General features: G+C 40.1%; 1 protein-coding gene across 4 annotated transcripts in view; it reads right to left on the bottom strand.

Annotated features, from left to right (window-relative positions):
* The window catches only part of PRKCZ (protein kinase C zeta), a 152,881-nt gene extending 131,143 nt beyond the window's left edge, over positions 1-21,738 (bottom strand). The window contains exons 1-3 of one of the 4 annotated variants that reach the window (XM_043531488.1): positions 21,682-21,738; positions 20,040-20,263; positions 6,567-6,688 (exon numbers count right to left, since the gene is read on the bottom strand). In XM_043531488.1, coding sequence (XP_043387423.1) covers positions 6,567-6,688; positions 20,040-20,110 — 193 coding nt within the window. In that variant the 5' untranslated portion in view covers positions 20,111-20,263; positions 21,682-21,738. Of the gene's footprint in view, positions 1-6,566; positions 6,689-20,039; positions 20,264-21,063; positions 21,347-21,442; positions 21,542-21,681 lie in introns of those variants that run through there. The other 3 variants (XM_037881435.2, XM_037881433.2, XM_043531489.1) reach the window with 3 other exon arrangements.
* Positions 21,739-23,592: the final 1,854 nt, after the last annotated feature.

Below are 23,592 nucleotides of genomic sequence, written 5' to 3'. Positions count from 1 at the left end.
TAGCAACGTTATGTTGCTGGTGCTGTGAAAGGCTGTGAGCTGCAGTGAAGGGAGACACTGAAGTTACTCACAAGGGAACAGAACAAAAATGGAGAGTGGGGGGGAAGCACAGGGGAGCAGGAATCTATATAATCACGCTCTACTCAGGGTGGATTTGATTTAAAATCACTAGTCAGGAAGACTCAATTTAATCATGGCTTTCTACGTAAGTGCATTCTTGTTGGTTATAACCGTAATACATATTCTTCACAACTCAAAGATAGATGTAGGTTTCATTTTTAGAAGGTACACACTATACATTTTAAAAGCGATTTACTTTGAAAACTTTTCAGATTAGTTTTACAGCTATATCAGAAAATTAATGATTGTTTGGTTATTTCATTTACCAAAGGTAAATGAAGCAGATATTTATGAAGTCATTGGGAGGTGAACTATCTCCAATTCAACAGGTTAATCATTAATATTTGGAGGATTTTCTTGCCATGCTGTATTAGGAGAAGATCCCCAGACAGACATTTAAATTGTTTTATTTAACTAAAAAACATTGTGTATCCTGGATTTTTTTCTTCAGCAGCAAATGCATAATATTTTAACAAAACAAGCATATGAATTTTTGAATTTAGTTAAATGTTCAAGTTTTTTAAAATCAGGTTGGTTTCTGTTAGAATTGTTTTTAACTAAAATAGTTAAATGAAATATTAAAAAAAAATAATTAAATAGACTGTCAGCCAGGTCAACAAGAGAAACTTAAAATATTGGCTTCTGCAGCTAACTCTGTTGTCTTCACAGCTACCTTCGAGACACCACTGACTTCCTGAGGAAACTACAATCCATTGGTGATCTTCCTGATAACACCATCCTGGCCACTATGGATGTAGAAGCCCTCAACACCAACATTCCACACAAAGATGGACTACAAGCAGTCAAGAACACTATCCCCGATAATGTCACAGCTAGCCTGGTGGATGAACTTTGTGATTTTGTCCTTACCCATAACTATTTTACATTTGGGGACAATGTATACCTTCAAATCAGCGGCACTGCTATGGGTACCCGCATGGCCCCACAGTATGCAAATATTTTTATGGCTGACTTAGAACAACGCTTCCTCAGCTCTCGTCCACTAACGCCCCTACTCTACTTGCGCTATATTGATGACATCATCATCTGGACCCATGGAAAAGAAGCCCTTGAGGAATTCCACCATGATTTCAACAATTTCCATCCCACCATCAACCTCAGCCTGGTCCAGTCCACACAAGAGATCCACTGCCTGGACACTACAGCGCTAATAAACGATGGTCACATCAACACCACCCTATACCGGAAACCTACTGACCGCTATTCCTACCTACATGCCAGCTTTCACCCTGACCACACCACACGATCCATCGTCTACAGCCAAGCTCTGCGATACAACCGCATTTGCTCCAACCCTTCAGACAGAGACAAACACCTACAAGATCTCTATCAAGCATTCTTACAACTACAATACCCACCTGCGGAAGTGAAGAAACAGATTGATAGAGCCAGAAGAGTTCCCAGAAGTCACCTACTACAGGACAGTCCTAACAAAGAATAAAACCCCTCCAACGCATTATTAAGGATCTACAACCTATCCCGAAGGACGACCCAACACTCTCACAAATCTTGGGAGACAGGCCAGTCCTTGCCTACAGACAGCCCCCCAACCTGAAGCAAATACTCACCAGCAACCACATACCACACAACAGAACCACTAACCCAGGAACCTATCCTTGCAACAAAGCCCGTTGCCAACTGTACCCACATATCTATTCAGGGGACACCATCACAGGGCCTAATAACATCAGCCACACTATCAGAGGCTCGTTCACCTGCACATCCAATGTGATATATGCCATCAGGTGCCAGCAATGCCCCTCTGCCATGTACATTGGTCAAACTGGACAGTCTCTACATAAAAGAATAAATGGACACAAATCAAATGTCAAGAATTATAACATTCATAAACCAGTCGGAGAACACTTCAATCTCTCTGGTCATGCGATTACAGACATGAAAGTTGCGATATTACAACAAAAAAACTTCAAATCCAGACTCCAGCGAGAGACTGCTGAATTGGAATTCATTTGCAAATTGGATACAATTAACTTAGGCTTGAATAGAGACTGGGAGTGGCTAAGTCACTATGCAAGGTAACCTATTTCCCCTTGTTTTTTCCTACCCCCACCCCCCAGACATTCTTGTTAAACCCTGGATTTGTGCTGGAAATGATCCACTTTGATTATCATACACATTGTAAGGAGAGTGGTCACTTTAGATAAGCTATTACCAGCAGGAGAGTGGAGTGGGGGGAGGTATTTTTTCCATGGTCTGTGTGTATAAAAACATCCTCACTGCATTTTCCACTTTTATGCATCCGATGAAGTGAGCTGTAGCTCACGAAAGCTTATGCTCAAATAAATTGGTTAGTCTCTAAGGTGCCACAAGTACTCCTTTTCTTTTTGCGAATACAGACTAACACGGCTGTTACTCAAAGTTTTCCTGGTTGTTCATAATCTGGAAAAGAAAAACAAGCTTTCCTGCTTTTTCAGGTCCCAAACAATTTCTCAATTTGGAATGAATTAGTCTAAAGGAAGAAAATATTCTTTATATCCCGGCAGAAGATGCTACTGCTGTTAAGCGAGATCATCACTTCAACAATCTCTGAATCCAAGTGCTTAAGTGATTTCTACCAGTTCACTGGTGTGATTTTCTTTAATGGTTCTTATTCCCAGACTGGGTCTCTTTAACGGCCTGCTGCCATTACAGGTTCTCTCTTCTAGTGAGAGAATGGTATGGTAGATCTCAAATCAATGAAGGCTACACTCAGAAAGACCTCAAGATTTTTGGAATATGCTGCTCAGTTTCACTTTTGTTTCTACTGCCTGTTCCTCCCTTTTCACATTTATCTCCAGACTTCTCCTTGTTCAGATCTATTCCACCCCCAACAATCTTCTGTTCATTGAACTTTTCGAAACTTTGCACTTTTAGAGAGAGGTATAAGGGATTGACTCTGTGTACGCACATTTGCAGAGGGACAATATGGTTGAAGTCTTATTTCTCACCTCTATATATTTATTTAAAAACATTGGGTTAACAAGCATGTTCTCTCTGGAGACACAAATCCACAGTTTGAGAACTGCAAAACTAAGCATCTCTGATAGTATCTTCTGGACTGAGCACTGAGTCCCACAGGGTAGATAGAATGATTAACCTAAATAATCTATACAGAAGCCCCTGGAACCCCATAAGATGGGTCCCTAATCCATGAACTATTGGAACTCATTTACAAAAAACTTTTCTTAAACATTACATGAATATATTGTCTCATACTGTAGAATTAGAATTTATAATCCCTATTCCATAGGGAGATATCTTTGAGCTATAATGTAACTTAATTAAAAGTAATCTTTAGATAAAATACTTGGAGGAAAAAACCTGATTTTTTTATTTAAAAAAAATTGATTTTTATCCACCCTGCCCCTACTCACAGCAACCAGGAGATTGTAGGTGAGTTAAAGTTGTAGAGCACTTTCAGAGGAGGGAGGAGAGGGAACAGACCACACTACACAAACATCCTTCTCCACAGTTGCTGAGATGAAGAAGAAGAAGTAACTTCTTCCCTCACTTCCAGCAACTTGAGGAAGAAGAGTGTCAGAAGAGCATTACATTTGTCAGACAACTATTAGCCCATGATATATGAAAAATGTAGTTCCAAGATCAGGTAAATCACCCTCATGTTCCTAGCAGCTATCCCCTGGGAACTCACCCTCCAGGGGGAATTCCCAATCCCCATCTCTCTAGCTAGAAGGGAGTGTACCCTTTCATCTACTTTTTCCAACACTAGCACTTCTTTCCTAACTACTAGACAGACAACTTACTAAACCTTCCCTCCCACACCAGGAGAGGTCACTTTTGGCTCTATCAACCTTGAAAACGTCCCTTGAAAATAGCACTCAAGTAGATGAAAGCATTCAGTTCACATAAAACGTGCACCTTGTTCACACCATAGTTAAACGCCGTAATGAGTCACACTGACATTACACATTAACAGTACTGTCTCTTTTAGTAAAGTGTTCCTTTAAAGGAAGCCAACATCAATCCATCCACTAGCCCTTGAATGGGATACATTAGAACAATACTACAATCAAGGTTGCATCCAATGACCTACTGAAGTAGTAAGGTGGCAGCCAGGTAGAATAATCAACAGAAAAAGGAAAATATGTATCACTGCTACAATTCTTGTCATATGTTCTGTGCAAAACATCAAAAATCGTAAGTGGCAAAAAGATTTAATTTTTCCATAACACAGCTGTATCATCACCTTGAAAGCAAGCAGACACACTCATTCCAAAGATGAATCAGGACTAGAAGTAAGATTTTCAGCACCAATGTGACTCATGTGCTTAAATTGTATTGAAAGTCAAATAGGACTTACACTTTTTTGAAAGTTATTTTGCATGCATGCCAAAGAATACGGGAAGAAGAATTCTGAACAGCCTTTCATCAACCTGTGTCATTTTGCTATTACAACGTTCACTTTAGAGTTGGTTTTTTTTAAACTTGCTATTGAATAATAAAAGCTTTACAGATCTGAAGTGCCTTTCGCTTCTCTCTCAAACACTTTACAAGCAAATATGTTTGGAAATACATTTAGACCCATTTTATACGAAGGTAAAGTGAGACAAGAGTCCAATCTTGGAGCACATGCAGTTTATGCACGAGATTGGGTTATTTTTGAATAGCAGTATGTGTTGTGGCCATGCCTGCAACCCTCATGACCACCACCGACCAGGGCTGCTGGAACAATTTGTATAGTGGGGGTACTGAGAGCCATTGAACCAAAACTGCAAGCCCTGTATATAATGGACACCACTTGAAGGCAGGGAGGGCGGCAGCACCTGAAGCACCCCTAGTTCCAGCAGCCATGCCACAGGCAAGGGCATAAGGGATGAGGCAGCCTCAACCACCATTCAGTTCCTTTGCCAATAAGAATCCCAGGTGTTGGGATGCTGTTAAATGAGGATGGAGGGCAGAACATGGAATCTGTGTGAACACCACATCTCAAAGAGCCACAGTTACTGTGGGGTAAGTAACCATTCTTTCTTCAAGTATTGTTCACATAAATTATACTCTTGGGGATGTTTACATTGCAATTAGACACCAGTGGCTGGCCCGCATCAGCTGACTCACCTCAGACTAAGAGGCTGTTTAATTGTGGTATACACATGCAGGCATGGGCTCTGGAGTATTTCAGGAGACTTCCCTAAAGGTCAGTTTTTTCCTCTCACCCTTAAACTAAAGGCCCAATCTGATTCCATTTCACTACTGATTTCAAAGGGACTTTGTACAGGTTCAGGAACCTGCTTGCAAGGCTCTCAATGCAGGATCAAGACTTAAGTAACCTTGTTGCGTGGGCCTAATCCCTGGAGAACTGATTTTATTTGCTTCTTACACACAATAACCAAATTAAACTTTTCTGCTGCAAGGCTTTAGTCAGGGAATGAACCTATAAGTTTGCTCCAGCAGAGCCATGCTTCTGATCCCCTGCCATAATTCTTGAGCAAGCAGCACTCAGGATGACTGACCAGCGAGCTGCTGCTATCCACAAGCTTACAATTTATCGCAGCCCACTACAAGATACAGGTGGGCCCTAGAATACTACAGGCTCACCTGACAAAGAGCTGTAGCTCACGAAAGCTCATGCTCAAATAAATTGGTTAGTCTCTAAGGTGCCACAAGTACTCCTTTTCTTTTTACTACATTAACCTTTCCAAAAGGTGTGGACAAGGGCCACTACTTTTTACCCCTGCAATATGGTCCTCAGAAGGAAACACTCCCATCAGGGTGCCCCAAGGCAATAAAAAAGAAAAGTTGAGCATTTTGACTAATATTTTTAGATTTAAAAAAAAAAAAGAAAGAAAAATCAGAAAAAACACAGACTCTTGAGACTTGTAGTCCTGGAGCTCTGCTGGCAAGGAACTCTACCCCTTCTCTTCATGCAATCTACAAATTATTACCTAATTAAGCCATAGCCATTAGTAATTTCATAACTTCCTCATGGAAAATGGGGGCTCTCACCCTGTCAAGGCAGTTCATGGACCTCAACAATCAGAACAGATCCACAATTCTAGTTCTTATGTTTGCATTTTCTCCACTTACAATAAAAAAAAGAAAAAGAAAATAAGAGCATCCAGGTAAGGAAAGCAACCACCCTGCCACATTCCTTCCCACCATACATTTCCCTGATCACTCTAGTTAAACTGCGCTTCAGATAATTACACTTTGAAAAAGTTCATTTAAAAAGGATTAAAAAGTGAATTCAAGTACAGCACAACCTTGATTATCTGAGCCTCATTTATCCAAACCTTCCTGTTATGTGAAACAAGGTTATGTCCCATGATATCAAAAAAATGCCTTGATTATCTGAAACCTAAATTAAGCAAATTTCATCACGCCCCCTTGTCTAATATTTAGAGTCATACTGTGCAATGTGGAAAACAAGTAAAGATTTACAAAAGAATCTCATGTGTCTGTAATACCTTCATCATCAATCCACTTGAGGGTAATTGGCTGTTCCTGTTGTAAACTGCACATCTCCCTCACTTCATCACAAAGTTCACCATAGTTCATTGATGCTTCCAAATTTGTTATTAGGATGTCCCTGCAAGAGATGAATTCACAGATTTAAACCACAAAACATAGTCCCATTCAGAAATATGGTATCTGCCATAAACTGCCTGCTTCAGTAACTGCATCTGTGGAATTTATCCTGCTGAGCTGTGCTCACACAAGCAGCACTTACTCACTAAAGTAATCCCATTGAAATCAATAGGACTACTTGGACAAGCAAGTATTATTCTTGCGAAAAAGGGCTAGACTGTTATCCCAGGGGGGGAGAGATTGCCTTTACATCTCAACATTAGTTTATTATAATATTTTACATTAACAACCCTGGATTTTCAATATCTGCTTTATTGGATGTCAATTCCTTTGACATAACTCTTAGTGTTTAAACGGGCATTTTAAAATGCCTAGCTTTTGCAACTCCTAAACTAGCCAAAGTGATTTTTTCTTTAGCTAGATGGAATCAAAGACTGAAACATGTCGGAGTTTATATAGGACTTTGCAGCAGCTCAGAAGTCCCTGCATTATTAAAGAGATCATTTTGATTATGATTATATTCTGAAAAATAGGTTTTAATTCCACATTTTCCTGTACTGTATTTCATAAAATTATCCCGAAAATGTGAACTTTTTAAAAAAAATTCAACACACAAAAGATGTCTCTGACCTCCTGAAACTTTACTTAAGATTAAAGAAACAAAAACAGTGGAAGGTGAGCAAGACCGGAATAAATTGACAAACCACTGTATATAACAGTTGACCAATAGGATGGTGAAAAGGCTATAACAGATTATTAAATTTTAAATCTGACTTATCACATTTACATGGTTTTAACCAGAAGAATGTCAAAGTTAGTTCTGGTCTTAGGTGTGTGTGAAAACTTATATTCAATGCTGTAACTTTGAAATCAAACATTTGTATCACACTTCAGCTAAGAACTGTACTTCTTTTAGAAGAACAGTTGATAATTACAAAATTCTCAAGTCTGACGTCAACATGGAACTGTTGAAAGACGATAAAGACAGACAACTAGAATGGGATGCTAAGTTTTAGCTTTTAGCAAGCTGAGTATGCTTTTTTTGGGCGTATTATTTTCCTTGAAGCTGAAGTTTTTAATTCCTTTCTATGAGGTTCAGTGTTTCTAGAATGATGAAACCCACACAATGTAAACCACTTAGTACCCTAGAGAATTTGTTTGTGAAACTACATCTTGTCACATTAAGCTGTTGCATGTAAAAACTAAAAAAAAAAACATACAAACTAGATCAGGTAAGCAACTGAACATGTGAAGTAGATTTTTCATGTTTTACATTAAAGTTAAAGTACCTCAAGGAAAAGCTACACAAAATAAACATGGGGGAAAAAGCAGGTGTTTGAAGGATGTTCAGAGATTTTTTTTTATATAAAGACCCTCTAGTGGATAACTATACAACTGCACTTCTCAGTTAAGAATATGTACTTAGAACCACATGTAAATTATTCACATAATGTACTAAAGTCAACAAGGAGAACAGAAATAAGGAGAATAAACTAAACATGATTTAATTAGTTTTGTTACTGTCACCCTGTATGATAAATGGTCTTAGAAAACAAGCTGTCTTACCTACTTCATACATTTGTGTATGTCAGCTGAAAATTGAAACTTTACAAAAGGAAAAGGAGTACTTGTGGCACCTTAGAGACTAACAAATTTATTAGAGCATAAGCTTTTGTGAGCCACAGCATCCGATGAAGTGAGCTGTAGCTCATGAAAGCTTATGCTCTAATAAATTTGTTAGTCTCTAAGGTGCCACATGTACTCCTTTTCTTTTTACGGATACAGACTAACACAGCTGCTACTCTGAAACTTTACAGTATTCCAGCTTGATTTTCATGGAAACTGTTTAGTCAAAGTGTCAAAAATGTGGAGACTACCTCAAGAAAAATATGCATGCATTATTAGGTCATATTGCTGTAAGTTGTTTGTTTTAGGAAGGCAAAAGGAATATTTTTGCAAAACCAATTTTTTAAAATGACTGGAAGTAAAGCTGTGAGCACAACATTTTTTTTTAAATAGTTTCAGTTTCAAATGTAGATTAAAAATGGGCTATATAAGCTTTCAACATGGAATTTTTTTTTCCTTTAACATTTGAAGAGATCTTAAATGATCGTTTATATCTTAACTAATTATTCCTTATAGAAATGAAAAAACAAGCAGGTTTTTAAATATCAATCTGGAAAAGCATATTTAATGTGATAAGCTACCACGATTTACTGAGTGAGACTGAGATGCTAATGTTGTTTGCAAAATAAACAAGTGGTCTGGAGTCCACAAGTACTTCTTAGAGCTCTCAATAATTAAAAGTATTTCAACTGCACTAGTTCTCAACACCAAAGCAGAATCTAGAAGCTTCATGGAGACAAAACACCCTATAAAGACACAAAGACAGGGAAACAAGGTGGGTGAGGTAATACCTTTTATTGGACCAACTTCTGTTGGAGAGAGAGAGAGAGACAAGCTTTTGAGCCACACAGAGCTGAGAAGAGCTCTGCTTAGCTGGAAAGCTTGTCTCTCTCACCAAAAGAAGCTGGTCCAATAAAAGATTACTACCTCACCCACCTTGCGTCTTTAATGTCCTGGGACCAATGCGGCTACAACACTGCACACAAAGTCACAGTTATTGACCCAGAAAGGTTATCATCTAAGGACACAGTGCTTCAAGTATAAGCTCAAGTGTTTGTAGGATACGGAGTATGTAAACTTTTTAGGCCATTCACCATGTCTTCATATATCTTTATATAGTGCTTAACCCAGGTATGTCCTTAATGGAACTATATGCATGTCTGTTTACAGGATTGGACCCTAGAACTTGGGACATACAAATGGGGATAGGATTCAACATTAACATCTATAGATTTGATTTTTTAATTCTAGCAACATACGAATTGTCAAATTGGATCAGATCCAAGGTCCATCTAGTCCTGTATGCTCTCTATGGCAGTGGCCAGTACCAGATAATTCACAGGAGGCCTAAGAATCCTAAAGCAGGCAGATATAGAATAGTTTGTATCCCCCAAATTTTGTCTCAGTCTGATCTCTGACTGTCAGAGATTGGCTTAAGACCTGAAGAATGATTAATATCCCACAAAAATATTTACCATAATTGTAACAACTCTAGTTATCCATTTAAATACCCAATCCCTTTTTCAATATTGCTAAATTCTTAACTTCAACAACTTCATGTGGCACTCCATTCCATAATCTAATTACAAACAAATAATAGATAATTGTGTACAGATAACAGTAGTGCATCTGGTGTGAAACTCCAGACAGGTGGATTTGCTGAGCTGTAACCAAATCGTCAAACTGTACACCTGAGCACATGGTGTGTCATTCAGAAATACAGTTCTCAGGGAAAATTAGCCCTCTGCAGACTATGGAAAGTTACTACTGAAATTAGAAAAAATGGAGAGCAATAAATCAATGAAGGGGACCATCCTCTGGATAAAATAAGCAATTCTGAACCATTTTGAGATTTGATTTACAGAATTGGTAATGGAGACACTGCAGACACGTTTCATGTCCTCTCCTCAGATATTAATGTTTCTTATTGGTAGAGTTTGTTTTTAAAGAAATATGAGCAGAGTGAGGAAAAGGAACCAATGGAAAAATACCGAGGCAAAAAATATTGTAACTAAAAACAAGATTTCCAACTGTTATTTCAAACACCAAGGTATGCTCTCGGAAGAATATGACTAAACACCACACACACTATGATGAGACAGACCGATTTCTTTTAACATAAATATTTATTGTCCCTAGGGCAATATCTTAGAAAGACCATAAAATCTTGATGTGTTCCAAAAAAAGAAACAAAAAAAAAATAGATGAAGTATTTTCTTCAGATAACTTTGAAATCACTACTATAGCAGGCCTTCCACCAGGAGACAACAGCGTAGAGGCATGTCCCTCAGATGATGGATGGGAGTAGCCTGTCTTGGGGAAATGCAAAGAGTCCCTCATCCTGTAAGTATGGATGACATTCTTTGTTCCTAGAGGTAAACATTTAGCCCTATTAAAAATGCATAGTTTGCCTCAATTTACCAAGCAATCTGGTTCATTCTGAATCAGTGACCCGTCCTCTTCATTATCTACCACTCCCACAATGTGTCAAGTGCAAATTTTATCATTGATGATTTTATGTTTTCTTCCAGGTCACTGATAAAAATATTAAATGGCATAGAGCCAAGAGCTGATCCCTGTGGGACCTCAATGGAAACACACCCATTCTACGATTCCTCATTTACAGTTACATTTTGAGATCCATCAGTTTGCCAGTTTTTAATCCATTTAATGTATGCCATGGTAATTTTATATCATTCTATCTTTTTAATCAAAATGCTGTGTCTCAAATGCCTTACAGAAGTCTAAGTATGTAACCAAACTTATGATTTGATAAAAAAAAAAGATATCCAGTTAGTCTGACAAGATCTATTTTCCATAATCCCACGTTGATTTGCATTAACTACGTCACCCTCCTTTAATTTATTAACTGAGTCCCATATCAGCCACTCCATTATCTTGCCTGGGATTGATACTAGAAAAGGGCTAACAGAAGTGTTGAAATGCAGCAGTGAAATCACAGAACAAGTACAATCTTCAGTACACGTAGGAAGCTTGATTAGTGACTATGGCTCCATCAAGGTTGAGGTTTAAAGGAAATGTGCTTCAGCTACAAGTGCTACACAGAGCCTGATGAAATTATGGATAAAAACCATTATCTTCGGTACCACTGTGAAAATTTATCATACCGCTGTACTAACAGCATTACTCTATGGTCTGGAAGCAGTTGCATTAAATGAAACAGAAATCAGAAACCTGGAGGCAGTAGAGAGGAGAGCTCTTCGCAAGATGGCAGTTGAAAAGTAGAATGATATATTCAGATAAATGAAGAAGGAAAATAAAACGTGATGCCAAGATAGGGGATTTGCTGCAACGGAAAGATGACACACATGCGGACGCTGTAGAACAAACGAATGATAGTATGCCAAAGAAAATAATAAAGACGCAACAAGGTCAGTCAGACCTAGAGGCTGACCGCTGAATAGATGGCAGGACATTGTACGCAGGGACATGACCAGGCTGAGCTTACTGGAGGAACTACCTATGGACAGGAATGAACGGCAACACTCTACATTTCCCATGTCTCTAAAGGTGCTTTGGGATGAGATTATAGGAGGAGATTAAGAATGTAATTATTTCCCTTTGAAACTCACATTTTAAAGGAGATAAGAAGTTACAGATCCAGAAAAAAGTCAATCTAATTTAACACTGTCCCATACTTCAGTATTAAGTAAACAAACCTTGCAGAATATCCACATGACTTTTTAGCCAGGATCTCATGTATGTAACAAGAGCAGTTATTTATATGTAAACAAACACCTTCTGTCCAAAAGTTACAACTAATTTTTAAAAAGAAAAAGGAGTACTTGTGGCACCTTAGAGACTAACCAGTTTATTTGAGCATGAGCTTTCGTGAGCTACAGCTCACTTCATCGGATGCATAGCATATCGTGGAAACTGCAGAAGACATTATATACACACAGAGACCATGAAACAAAACTTCCTCCCACCCCACTCTCCTGCTGGTAACAGCTTATCTAAAGTGATCATCAAGTAGGGCCATTTTGTGCTGGAAATGGCCCTACTTGATGATCACTTTAGATAAGCTGTTACCAGCAGGAGAGTGGGGTGGGAGGAAGTTTTGTTTCATGGTCTCTGTGTGTATATAATGTCTTCTGCAGTTTCCACGATATGCTATTCATCCGATGAAGTGAGCTGTAGCTCACGAAAGCTCATGCTCAGATAAACTGGTTAGTCTCTAAGGTGCCACAAGTACTCCTTTTCTTTTTATGCATACAGACTAACACGGCTGTTACTCTGAAACTAATTTTTAATATGACTTGTATGGAGGGCCCTTCATACCTGTATCTCGAGGTACCTTACTATGAATGAGGTGAGCTATAGCTCACAAAAGCTTATGCTCAAATAAATTTGTCAGTCTCTAAGGTGCCACAAATACTCCTTTTCTGTTTATGAAATCAATAATACTATGAAAAATACAGCTCAAGTTACAGGTTGTTTCTACTCAGCATGTAACTAGCTCAGTGAAGACAACACAGGAGAGATTGATAGACTCACATAACTATCAAGTCATGCTGTTTTGTAGGTGAAAACTGATTCAGCTCTTACCATGTGTGTGTACCTGCGCGGTGACACCATCCACCTTTGGGTATTCCATCTATGTGCTTTCAGTTAGGTTAGCAGATCAACTTCTGATGTTGCAATTCCACTGAATATGGAATTTACTCAGTGCCAAACATCCATTTCAGGATCTGGCCCAGAATGCATGTTACTACAATAGGATACATACCCCAAACTCTTTCTGAAGTCAATGTCAGTATTAGATGCAAATCCTATGGCAGGATCAAGCCTTAAATTATTGGTTTCAGTGTAGCAGCCGTGTTAGTCTGTATCTGCAAAAAGAACAAGGGTACTTGTGGCACCTTAGAGACTAACAAATTTATTAGAGCATAAGCTTTCGTGAGCTACAGCTCACTTCACCGGATGCATAGAATGGAAAAATATAGTAAGTACGTGTATACACACACAGGTTGGAAGTTACCATACAAATTGTGAGAGGCTAATTAGTTAAGATGAGCTATTATCAACAGGAGAAAAAAAAAATTTTTGTAGTGATAATCAAGATCTGTGACAGACCAGTCCTCGCTTACAGACAGCCCCCCAACCTGAAGCAAATGCTCACCAGCAACCACACAACAAAAACACTAACCCAGGAACCTATCCTTGCAACAAAGCCCAATGCCAACTCCGTCCACATATTTATTCAAGTGACACCATCATAGGACCTAATCACATTAGCCACGCCATCAGGGGCTTGTTCACCTGCACATCTACCAATGTGATATATGCCATCATGTGCCAGCAATGCCCCTCTGCCATGTACATTGGGCAAACTGGACAGTCTCTATGCAAAAGAATAAATGGACACAAATCTGACATTGGAAATCATATTCAAAAACCGATAGGGGACCACTTAAATCTTTTACTGAGTGGCCACAGAGGTCGAAGGGTGGCAATTTTGCAACAGAAAAGCTTCAAAAACAGACTCCAACAAGAAACTGCTGAGCTTGAATTAATATGCAAACTAGATACCATTAACTCGGCTTTGAATAGAGACTGAGTGGCTGGGTCATTACACATTGAATCTTAAGTATCCTCACACCTTCTTGTCAACTGTTTAAATGGGCCATCTTTTGTAGAGATGATCAAGTTTTTTTTCCTCCTGCTGATAACAGCTCACCTTAACTAATTAGCCTCTCACAGTTTGTATGGTAACTTCTAACTGCAAGCAATGCCCCTCTGCCATGTACATTGGTCAAACTGGACAGTCTCTACGTAAAAGAATAAACGGACACAAATCAGATATCAAGAATTATAACATTCATAACCCAGTCGGAGAACACTTCAATCTCTCTGGTCACGCGATTACAGACATGAAAGTTGCGATATTACAACAGAAAAACTTCAAAAACAGACTCCAGCGAGAGACTGCTGAATTGGAATTCATTTGCAAATTGGATACAATTAACTTAGGCTTGAATAGAGACTGGGAGTGGCTAAGTCATTATGCAAGGTAACCTATTTCCCCTTGTTTTTTCCTAACACCCCCACCCCCATCCCCGTTCCTCAGACGTTCTTGTTAAACCCTGGATTTGTGCTGGAAATGGCCCATCTTGATTATCATACACACTGTAAGGAGAGTGATCACTTTAGATAAGCTATTACCAGCAGGAGAGTGGGGTGGGGGGAGAGAAAACCTTTTGAAGTGATAAACACCCATTTTTTCCATGATCTGTGTGTATAAAAACATCCTCACTGCATTTTCCACTTTTATGCATCTGATGAAGTGAGCTGTAGCTCATGAAAGCTTATGCTCAAATAAATTGGTTAGTCTCTAAGGTGCCACAAATACTCCTTTTCTTTTTTCTAACGTGTGTGTGTGTGTTCCATTCTATACATCTGATGAAGTGAGCTGTAGCTCAGAAAAGCTTACGTTCTAATAAATGTTAGTCTCTAAGGTACCACAAGTACTCCGGTTCTTTTTCCTTAAATTATTAAAGCTTTTAAGTGGGAGGTGGACTGCCATTCTTTGTACTAATTAGAGAAGTACAGATGAGAAAACTTCTACTGTATTTTGCTCAAGCAGCATCTATTTTTGATGCAATTGCATATAGGATTTATCCAAATAATTACTGTCAATTATACATATTCTTTTGAGAGCTACTACATTAAATCTGAATGCCAACAACTACATCAGCTGGTCAGAGCACAGCTGAACGAAGACTATTTGTTGCTAAACTTTACTTAAGAATCCTACTAGATATGTACATTTCCCCAGTCAGACTTAAGAAGTCAGACTCCATCAAGCGGCATAAGGGGCCAATGTTGGGCACATACTTGTACTAAGAGCATTTCTCGCATTCCTGGGATGAGACATTGCAAAGGTTAGAATCATGCTGGCTAGGGCACAGCTAACCAGAGTCAGGTAGTTCCTTTGTATTCAACAGGATTTAATGCAGATGATTTCAGAGGATTATACATAATCTAGACAACAAAATGTTTTTAAAAATGAAATGAGAAATTACACAAATTTGCTCTATACTTCCGTTTCCATATGCTGTCATTTCTGTTACATAAGGAACTCTGTTATACCAAAGAAATACAAATGCCATAGCTCCTGAGACTCCATGGAGACACAATCACAACATTCATGATTTTTGCAGCTTCCTTGTCCTTAAACAGGTTATTTGTTTAATCACAATTTCAGAAAGGTATATTGTTCTATCAACTGGCACTGTAAATTATTTGGCAGCTATCTGAATAACTCTAGATACTAATTCTGAAATAATATGTTTTACTACATCTGCATATATGGAAGCAGGAATCCAGAACAGATACTGAAACACTTCAAGTTATGCTTTAGCCCATAAATAACAACAGGTTTATGTAAAACAGTTTAACATAGAACTGTGTGTCAACAAAGCAAAGACAAAATTCAGTAATTCTGGGACCCCTACTTTGTAAGTGGGACAGATGCTTTGCTCTTCTCCAACTGAGAAGAGCAACAAACAACGATGGCTAGAATGCTTCAGAGGTTCTGAATGAATTATTAGGGAAAAAACCATTTTTATCTACAAATACAATCTGCATGACTCATGAAAATTACAGAATACTTGTTGCAGGAAGTACAAAAAATGTTCAATACTTTTACTAATTCCTTTTATGATATTCATTACTAGAATTCACTGGAAAGAAAGTGAATCAAATGTTATCACAAATTTCAAATATTCAAAGGTCTGCTTCATTCTTGAACAAAGCCTATACATATACCTGCACACCCCTAGACCTTCCTTCCTGTGCCAGCAAGCAGTCTCAAATTGGTTATGCTAATTCCTCTTTCCATCCACTGTTCTTTTCCCCTCATAGAACCAAGCAGCTCTCCTACCATTCTTTATTCCTATATCCCCTTGCAAACATTTGGAGAATTACACATTTTTATATTCTGGAAACACTTATTCGGTTTGTATGGTGTGCATATATACACTGGATATAACATATGTGGACTACAGTTTCAGAGCAGCTTGCACATCTCAAACATGTAGTACCGCTCTAGTGCTACTATAATTAAGTTGAGAACATCCTTTCATCATAAACCCAGACTGACATTGTCTTATAAATTTAGGATAAAGATCTCTACTGAACTGAAACTAGGCACACTTAACAGCACTTGTATTGTGCAAGCCTTTCATCCAAAGATCTCAAAGCTGTTTACAAGTACTCATTAAATCTCCTAAACAGCCCTGTCAGGTAGTAAAACCTTGCTAATTAGCACTAATCACTGCTGATGATCAAAATTTCACAAATAACAGCAGTAATAATGCACCACAAAATATGCTGTGCTCATTTATTTTCACATGTATTCACTTACACATCTAATATAGTAAAAACAAATCTATTAAACATATAATAGCTATATAAATGTAATGCAATGTCCTGCAATATATTTTGAAAGGTAGTCTTAATAACAAGAATCCTCACTATAAATAAGGCCTCAATAAATATTTGAGGACATATTTTTGTGCGCAAATTATCACATCTATAATGAAGTATGAATTAGAAAGGTTCTGGTGGATTTCCATTTTACAGATGGGTAAATCGAGACACAGAGATTAAGTGACTGGCTCATGGTTAGAATGAAAGTTAATGGTATGGCTAGTTTTACAACCAAGGAGCTGTCTTCCAGTCCCTCTGCCCTAACCACAAGACTATGCCACATTTCACTGCAGGAGCAAAAATTTTCCCTATATATCCATGGACCCAGTCATTTTGTTTTCAAGGCATTATTTGCCAATCCTACTCACGCATCAGAACAGAGCATGAGGCTATGGATACACTATAGCTTAATTTGACACAAATTATGTTGCTCAGGGGTGTGAATTAGCCAATTAGACACTGATTTAAGTGCCAGTGTGGACAGCACTGTGTCAGTGGGAGACCTTCTCCTGCCTACACAGCTACTGCTGCTCTCAGGGGCTGGAGTAATTAAGCTGACAGGAGACCTCTCCCCCCTCAGCTTAGAGCAGCTACATTAGAGGGCTTACAGCTGTGCAGGTACCCATAGCCTTAGCAAAGTAATATACTATTAGAATCATAGAATACCAGGGTTGGAAGGGACCTCAGGAGGTCATCTAGTCCAACCCCCTGCTCAAAGCAGGACCGATCCCCAATTAAATCATCCCAGCCAGGGCTTTGTCAAGCCTGACCTTCAAAACTTCTAAGGAAGGAGATTCCACCACCTCCCTCGGTAACGCATTCTAGTGTTTCACCACCCTCCTAGTGAAAAGGTTTCCTAATATCCAACCTAAATCTCCCCCACTGCAACTTGAGACCATTACTCCTTGTTCTGTCACCTGCTACCACTGAGAACAGTCTAGAGCCATCCTCTTTGGAACCCCCTTTCAGGTAGTTGAAAGCAGCTATCAAATCCCCCCTCATTCTTCTCTTCTGTAGACTAAACATCCCCGTTTCCCTCAGCCTCTCCTCATAACTCATGTGTTCCAGTCGCCGAATCATTTTTGTTGCCCTCCGCTGGACTCTTTCCAATTTTTCCACATCCTTCTTGTAGTGTGGGGCCCAAAACTGGACACAGTACTCCACATGAGGCCTCACCAATGTCGAATAGAGGGGAACGATCACGTCCCTCGATCTGCTGGCAATGCCCCTACTTATACATCCCAAAATGCCTTCTTGGCAACAAGGGCACACTGTTGACTCATATCCAGCTTCTCGTCCACTGTAACCCCTAGATCCTTTTCTGCAGAACTGCTGCCGAGCCATTCGGTCCCTAGTCTGTACCGGTGCATTGGATTCTTCCGTCCTAAGTGCAGGACTCTGCACTTGTCCTTGTTGAACCTCATCAGATTTCTTTTGGCCCAATCCTCCAATTTGTCGAGGGCCCTCTGTATCCTATCCCTACCCTCCAGCATATTTACCTCTCCTCCCAGCTTAGTGTCATCTCCAAACTTGCTGAGGGTGCAATCCACACCATCCTCCAGATCATTTATGAAGATATTGAACAAAACCGGCCCCAGGACCGACCCTTGGGGCACTCCACTTGATACCGGCTGCCAACTAGACATGGAGCCATTGATCACTACCCGTTGAGCCTGACAATCTAGCCAACTTTCTATCCACCTTATAGTCCATTCATCCAGCCCATACTTCTTTAATTTGCTGGCAAGAATACTGTGGGAGACCGTGTCAAAAGCTTTGCTAAAGTCAAGGAACAACACGTCCACTGCTTTCCCTTCATCCACAGAACCAGTTATCTCGTCATAGAAGGCAATTAGATTAGTCAGGCATGACTTGCCCTTGGTGAATCCATGCTGACTGTTCCTGATTACTCCCTTTCACAGTCTGTAACGACTAAGTTCTTCATCCTGGTTTTGTCCTCTTCCTTCCAACTGTTACTAAACAAAGTTTCTTATTGAAAAAAAATATATATCCACACTACACACCAAATTACTGACAATGAATACACTGGGGATCAATATATTTTTAGCTTACAAGGAAAAAAGGCCAAAACTCAAGTCTAAGTTTAAAAAGTCACTGTCAATTGCTTTTAAGCTAAGTTATATTTAGTAAAAAAGGAGGGAGCAGGATTCAAAACTAGATAGAAATGCTCTCATGATTGTTTTAAAATTTAAAACAATAACATTTCCCTACAATGTTAGAAGCCAAAAAACAAAAGCAACTTGCTGGTGAAGTTGCTAGAAAATGAAAGTGAGTATAAACCAAAGTGAACCTAATAGGTATAACTGCAACTCTTTGATGTTTGCATTTCACTCAACGTGGGCCAACAACATCAATAGTGAAAGGTAAATTGGATTTTTAAAGTTCATTTTAAATAACCAAATTTTAAATAACAGGTAAATATTCTTACTGGATTTACTAATAATGTGTAATAAATAAAATAATAAAACACAAACACTTATTTCCCACAACTTCCTAAATATTTCTCTGACAGACAATCCTTTTGAGCTTTCATTAAGATGGTGGTGGTGGAAATCAATAAGCCAAACAATGGCAGTTGCCAACACAGTCTACAATTTTAACCACAGAACTGATACCTCTAATTATGAAAGTATAACAGCAGCTATAAATTATCTGCCTTACAGTAGCACCCAAAGTTATTAACTAGTAACAGGACCCTTTTGTGATAGGTTTTGTAGAAGCCCAGACAATTTCTGCCCCAAAGAGCTTACAGTGTACATTCCCAAACTTTCAATGAGAACTATGCAGGTGGACACCAGCACTCAAGCACAGCCCACTAACTTTAATGGAAATCTGCCAATGCAGAACTCATTGAAGGACTGGGGCCTAAGGAAAACCAATTAAAATATATTAGCTGTGCCTGGGTTTAACAGACTACATTGTTTTATTAATCTTCAAACTGGATCAGCAAACACACCAATACTTCTGTTTCAAAAACAGATTTGGTTAGAAACCAAAAACAAGCCAACCAAAAATAAGGCAGACGCATCTTTCACTAGTTTATAAAGATTCAGAGATTTTTAAAAATGAACATTTTAACATCCAAGTAAATTTACAAACATTGTTTGTACACAGACTGATGTGTTAGTATCCATTGGAACCATCAACTCTTTGGTTACTGCATTACTAAATGAGTTCATGGACTATTGTTCGCTGCTAACTGAAGTGACAAACCACATATAAAGCAGCACCGAAAGGACTGTATGACTTACCCATTATAATGTGCTTTTACTCTGATGAAGTCTCCGTTCAGATTCATTTTTGATCCCATTCTGCTAGGCATGGTACTAATACAGAAGTGTAAATGACAAATACGTTCTGGGCATAAAGATTTGACCAGTTTGGAGGATACAAATGATCACTAATGTTATGCCAAATTCCAGTGAAGTAGCAAGTGAAATTTACAGGTTTTTTTTTCCAATGATATCCGGTCCACCTGCACACACAAGAAAAAATAGAGAGTTTAACAAACACACACAGAAAAACTGGAACACATTAAAGTACAGATGTGGTGCTAGATCTTACAATGACTAAAACACATTACTAACTTTACCCACAATATACCATTGAAATCAATGAGACTACTCACTGCCATAAGGCCCTGGTCCTGCAAAAATATGTCAGCTTTTAATTACTTTTGTAGTGCTCTTGTTTTAATTTTATAAAAGCTTTTAAAAGCACTTAACAAGCAGAGGGATAAGCATTAAAGAAAACAGTAATGTCAAAAAATAATAGGGCCTGTTAACCTGAATAATTTTGTAAAATTAAGTTTAAGATAAATTTCCAACTGTCAGAATATTAATCTGTCCCCTCAGATGACAAAACTAGGATCTGAATGCTTCAAGAACAATTTTTTTTTTTTTTAAGTTTCCAAATAAAACTTTGCATATTTCCACTTCTGGCCAAAAGTATTGCAAGAAAAGCTCTTTTTAAGAGACTGGGGAGAGGAAGGAACACTTTATTTACAGAAAAGTTGTTTACTCATCTTTCTTCTAGTCCCACGGTTTTCATGCCACACAGAAGTTTTTCCACTTTCCCATGGGGAAGAAACACTGCTGTATCCCAGACCAACGTTAACTAGGTCTCTAAGGAAAAGGTTCCAGCTGCATGCTGGCCTCCCTTTATGGGGTGGGAAGGCCTAGTTATGAACCTGTTTAATAATCTGAAGCCCCCCCCCCATAAGTATATACTGAAGCAGGGTTGTAACAGCTGGGCAGGGGGGACCACACAACCGACAGGGTTTGTCAGTCTTTTGAGTATTGGGGTCATTCCTCCCCAGGTGGCTCTGGTTCAGAGAAAGCACAGCCCCCCCTCTACAGGCTGGGTCCCACTAGCCGCTTGGCAGGTGTTTCTGGTCCTAGGCTCCGAGTCCCAACTCGGGGCGTTGTGGTCTCTGCACTGAGGAGCCGGGCACGGTCTGCCTGCCCCACGGCGGAGCGCAGGCGCCCCCCCCGCTGGGGGTCCTGCCCCCGCAGAGCGTTCCGCGCTGGGTCACGGCCACGCTCCTTGCCCACGCGGGGGTGCCCCAGCCCGGCTCTAGGTCTGGGGTCCCAGCCGAGCGGAACGAGCTACGCCCCCCAGCACAGGGGCGGTGAGGGGGGGCGCTATGTCCTACCTGCTGCGGCGCCAGCTGAAGTGGGTCCCCCCCCAGGAGCGCGGCCCGCGCCCCCCCGCCGCCGCCGCCGCCAGCCCCTCAGCGTAGCCCCGCCCCGGCTTCTCCCGCCCCCGGGCTGGAAGTTGCCCGAAGTCCCGGCAGGAAGTTGGGGTCGGACGCGGTTCCCCCCCTCCCCGCGCCTTCGGCCCCCCTCCTGAGGCGGCGACCCAGGGCCCGTCCCCCCAGACTTCCCTTCCCACCCCGCGCCCGGCTCAGCAGCGGCGGCGGCCCCCGCCCGGCGGCTGCAGCGGCCCCAGCGCCGCCGCGACTCCTCCGAACATGGCGGCCCAAGCCAGCAGGTTAGCGGCCGCAGCAGCCAATGGAGCGCCTCCCACCCTACCTGCCGACCAATCGCAAGCGCCGCCCACCTGAAACCAATCCCCAGAGGGATACCGCCCAGGCCTGGCCAATCAGAGATCGGCACCCGTTACCTGGCGAGCGGAGGCGAGGCAGCCAGTCATAACATAGGAGAGGGCAAGGAGAGCACCTGCAGCCAGTGGGGAGAGGGAGGGACACTAATCTGCCGAGGTGGGGTGGCAGGGTTCCCAGCGGGGGGCTGAGGAGATGGGGGTACGGGGCTTGGTGTCTGGATTCCTGAGTCCTGGTTATAGGTGGGTCAAGCGGAAGTGAGTCCTGGCTGCAAGGGCTCCTGGGTTCTATTCCCCTTGCTACCATCAATTGGCCTTAGGCATGTCCCTTAACCTCTGTGCCTCGATTTACCCCTCTCTAAAGTACGCTACAATTGGAAGTGGAAGCTTAGTCCATTTGTGTTTCCAAAGGGCTTTGACATTCTCAGCTGGAACACACTATGGGAGTAGTGTGGTCATAATCGCGTGGGGCATAGGATCCAACTCCACCGAATCAGGGTAGCATAAAAACAATCCTGTTTCTGTAGCATCCTCAGTAAAAGATGGTAAGTCAGTGATGTCAATGGTAGATCATGCCCAGTGTATTCCACTCTTTAGTATAAGTGTTTTCATTCTTAATTTTAGGCCTTTAACAAATACTTTAAATCTATTTTTTAAAAGCAAAAATATTACTTAATATTGTTATGTAATCATTTTCAAGGCTCTCTTAGAACAGTAGAGGTCTCCACATCTCTCAGTAAAAGGCATCTGTTGCAAGCCAATTAATAAACTCATTTACAAAGAGAAATCTCAAAATGGGATCAGAATCTAGGTTCCCAAGTGAGCGATTTTCCAGTTTCAGCTAAAAGAACATCTCTACTACCTCAGGAGGTTTGCAACCTTTTAAAGGGTAAGATACATTTGATCCTGTCATCATGTATCTGAGCATAACTGACAAACCAATAGATTGGATACTGATAATATGTTACAACAATTGTTTTTGTTTCAGCTAGGTATTTCACTAAGAAAACAGACACAATCCAAAGATTATCTAAATAAACCCATACAAGAGGAAAAAAGCAATCAAAACAAACAAAATGAAGATACAAAGGAAATAACTAAACAAACAATATTAAGAATAACTCCAAAGAGCTAACCCTGATAAAAACCTGAAACAAGTAAATAAAATATTTTTGCCTGAACAGCTTCAAAAACAAGCTGCTGGGAGTCCCTGTCCTACAGAGCCTCCAAAGTGTATCAAAAGAGACATCGATGGCTGACCTGCCTATTGGCTCAACTCAGTGATTTTTCATTATAGGTTATGCATAGATTCTTTTGATCTCTCCATCCTTCTGTTTCTAGGCAGTGAGGCAATGTGGTTAATACCTAGAGCATGAGATTAGGTATTAGAACTACTAGGTTCTGTTGCTTACTCTTCCACTGAAGGCATCATCATTTGCACTTTGAAGATGAAAAGTATTGCATACATGTTAAGCACTAGTATATGTGACCTGTGTGACTGCTGCTTGTCATGCTGATTTTAATCTTATTGTTACTTTGTGCTCTCCCTCCAGTCAGTTTCATCCACCCATTGATTCTCATCCTATATGTAAATTATGCACCCTTCTGGAGAATAGATAGTCTTTTTGATATGTTTGTATAGCACCTAGAACAATGGGGCCCTGATCTCTTACTGGAGTTTCTAGGTGCTGACAGCAGTACAAATAAAATACTAATAATGTCACTGGAAGGGAGATATGGGGT

Source organism: Chelonia mydas, chromosome 18 (genome assembly GCF_015237465.2).
Source record: "Chelonia mydas isolate rCheMyd1 chromosome 18, rCheMyd1.pri.v2, whole genome shotgun sequence".
NCBI lineage: Eukaryota > Metazoa > Chordata > Testudines > Cheloniidae > Chelonia > Chelonia mydas.
The sequence above is the reverse complement of the archived record's forward strand: the minus strand, read 5'-3'. Positions and strand labels throughout refer to the sequence as shown.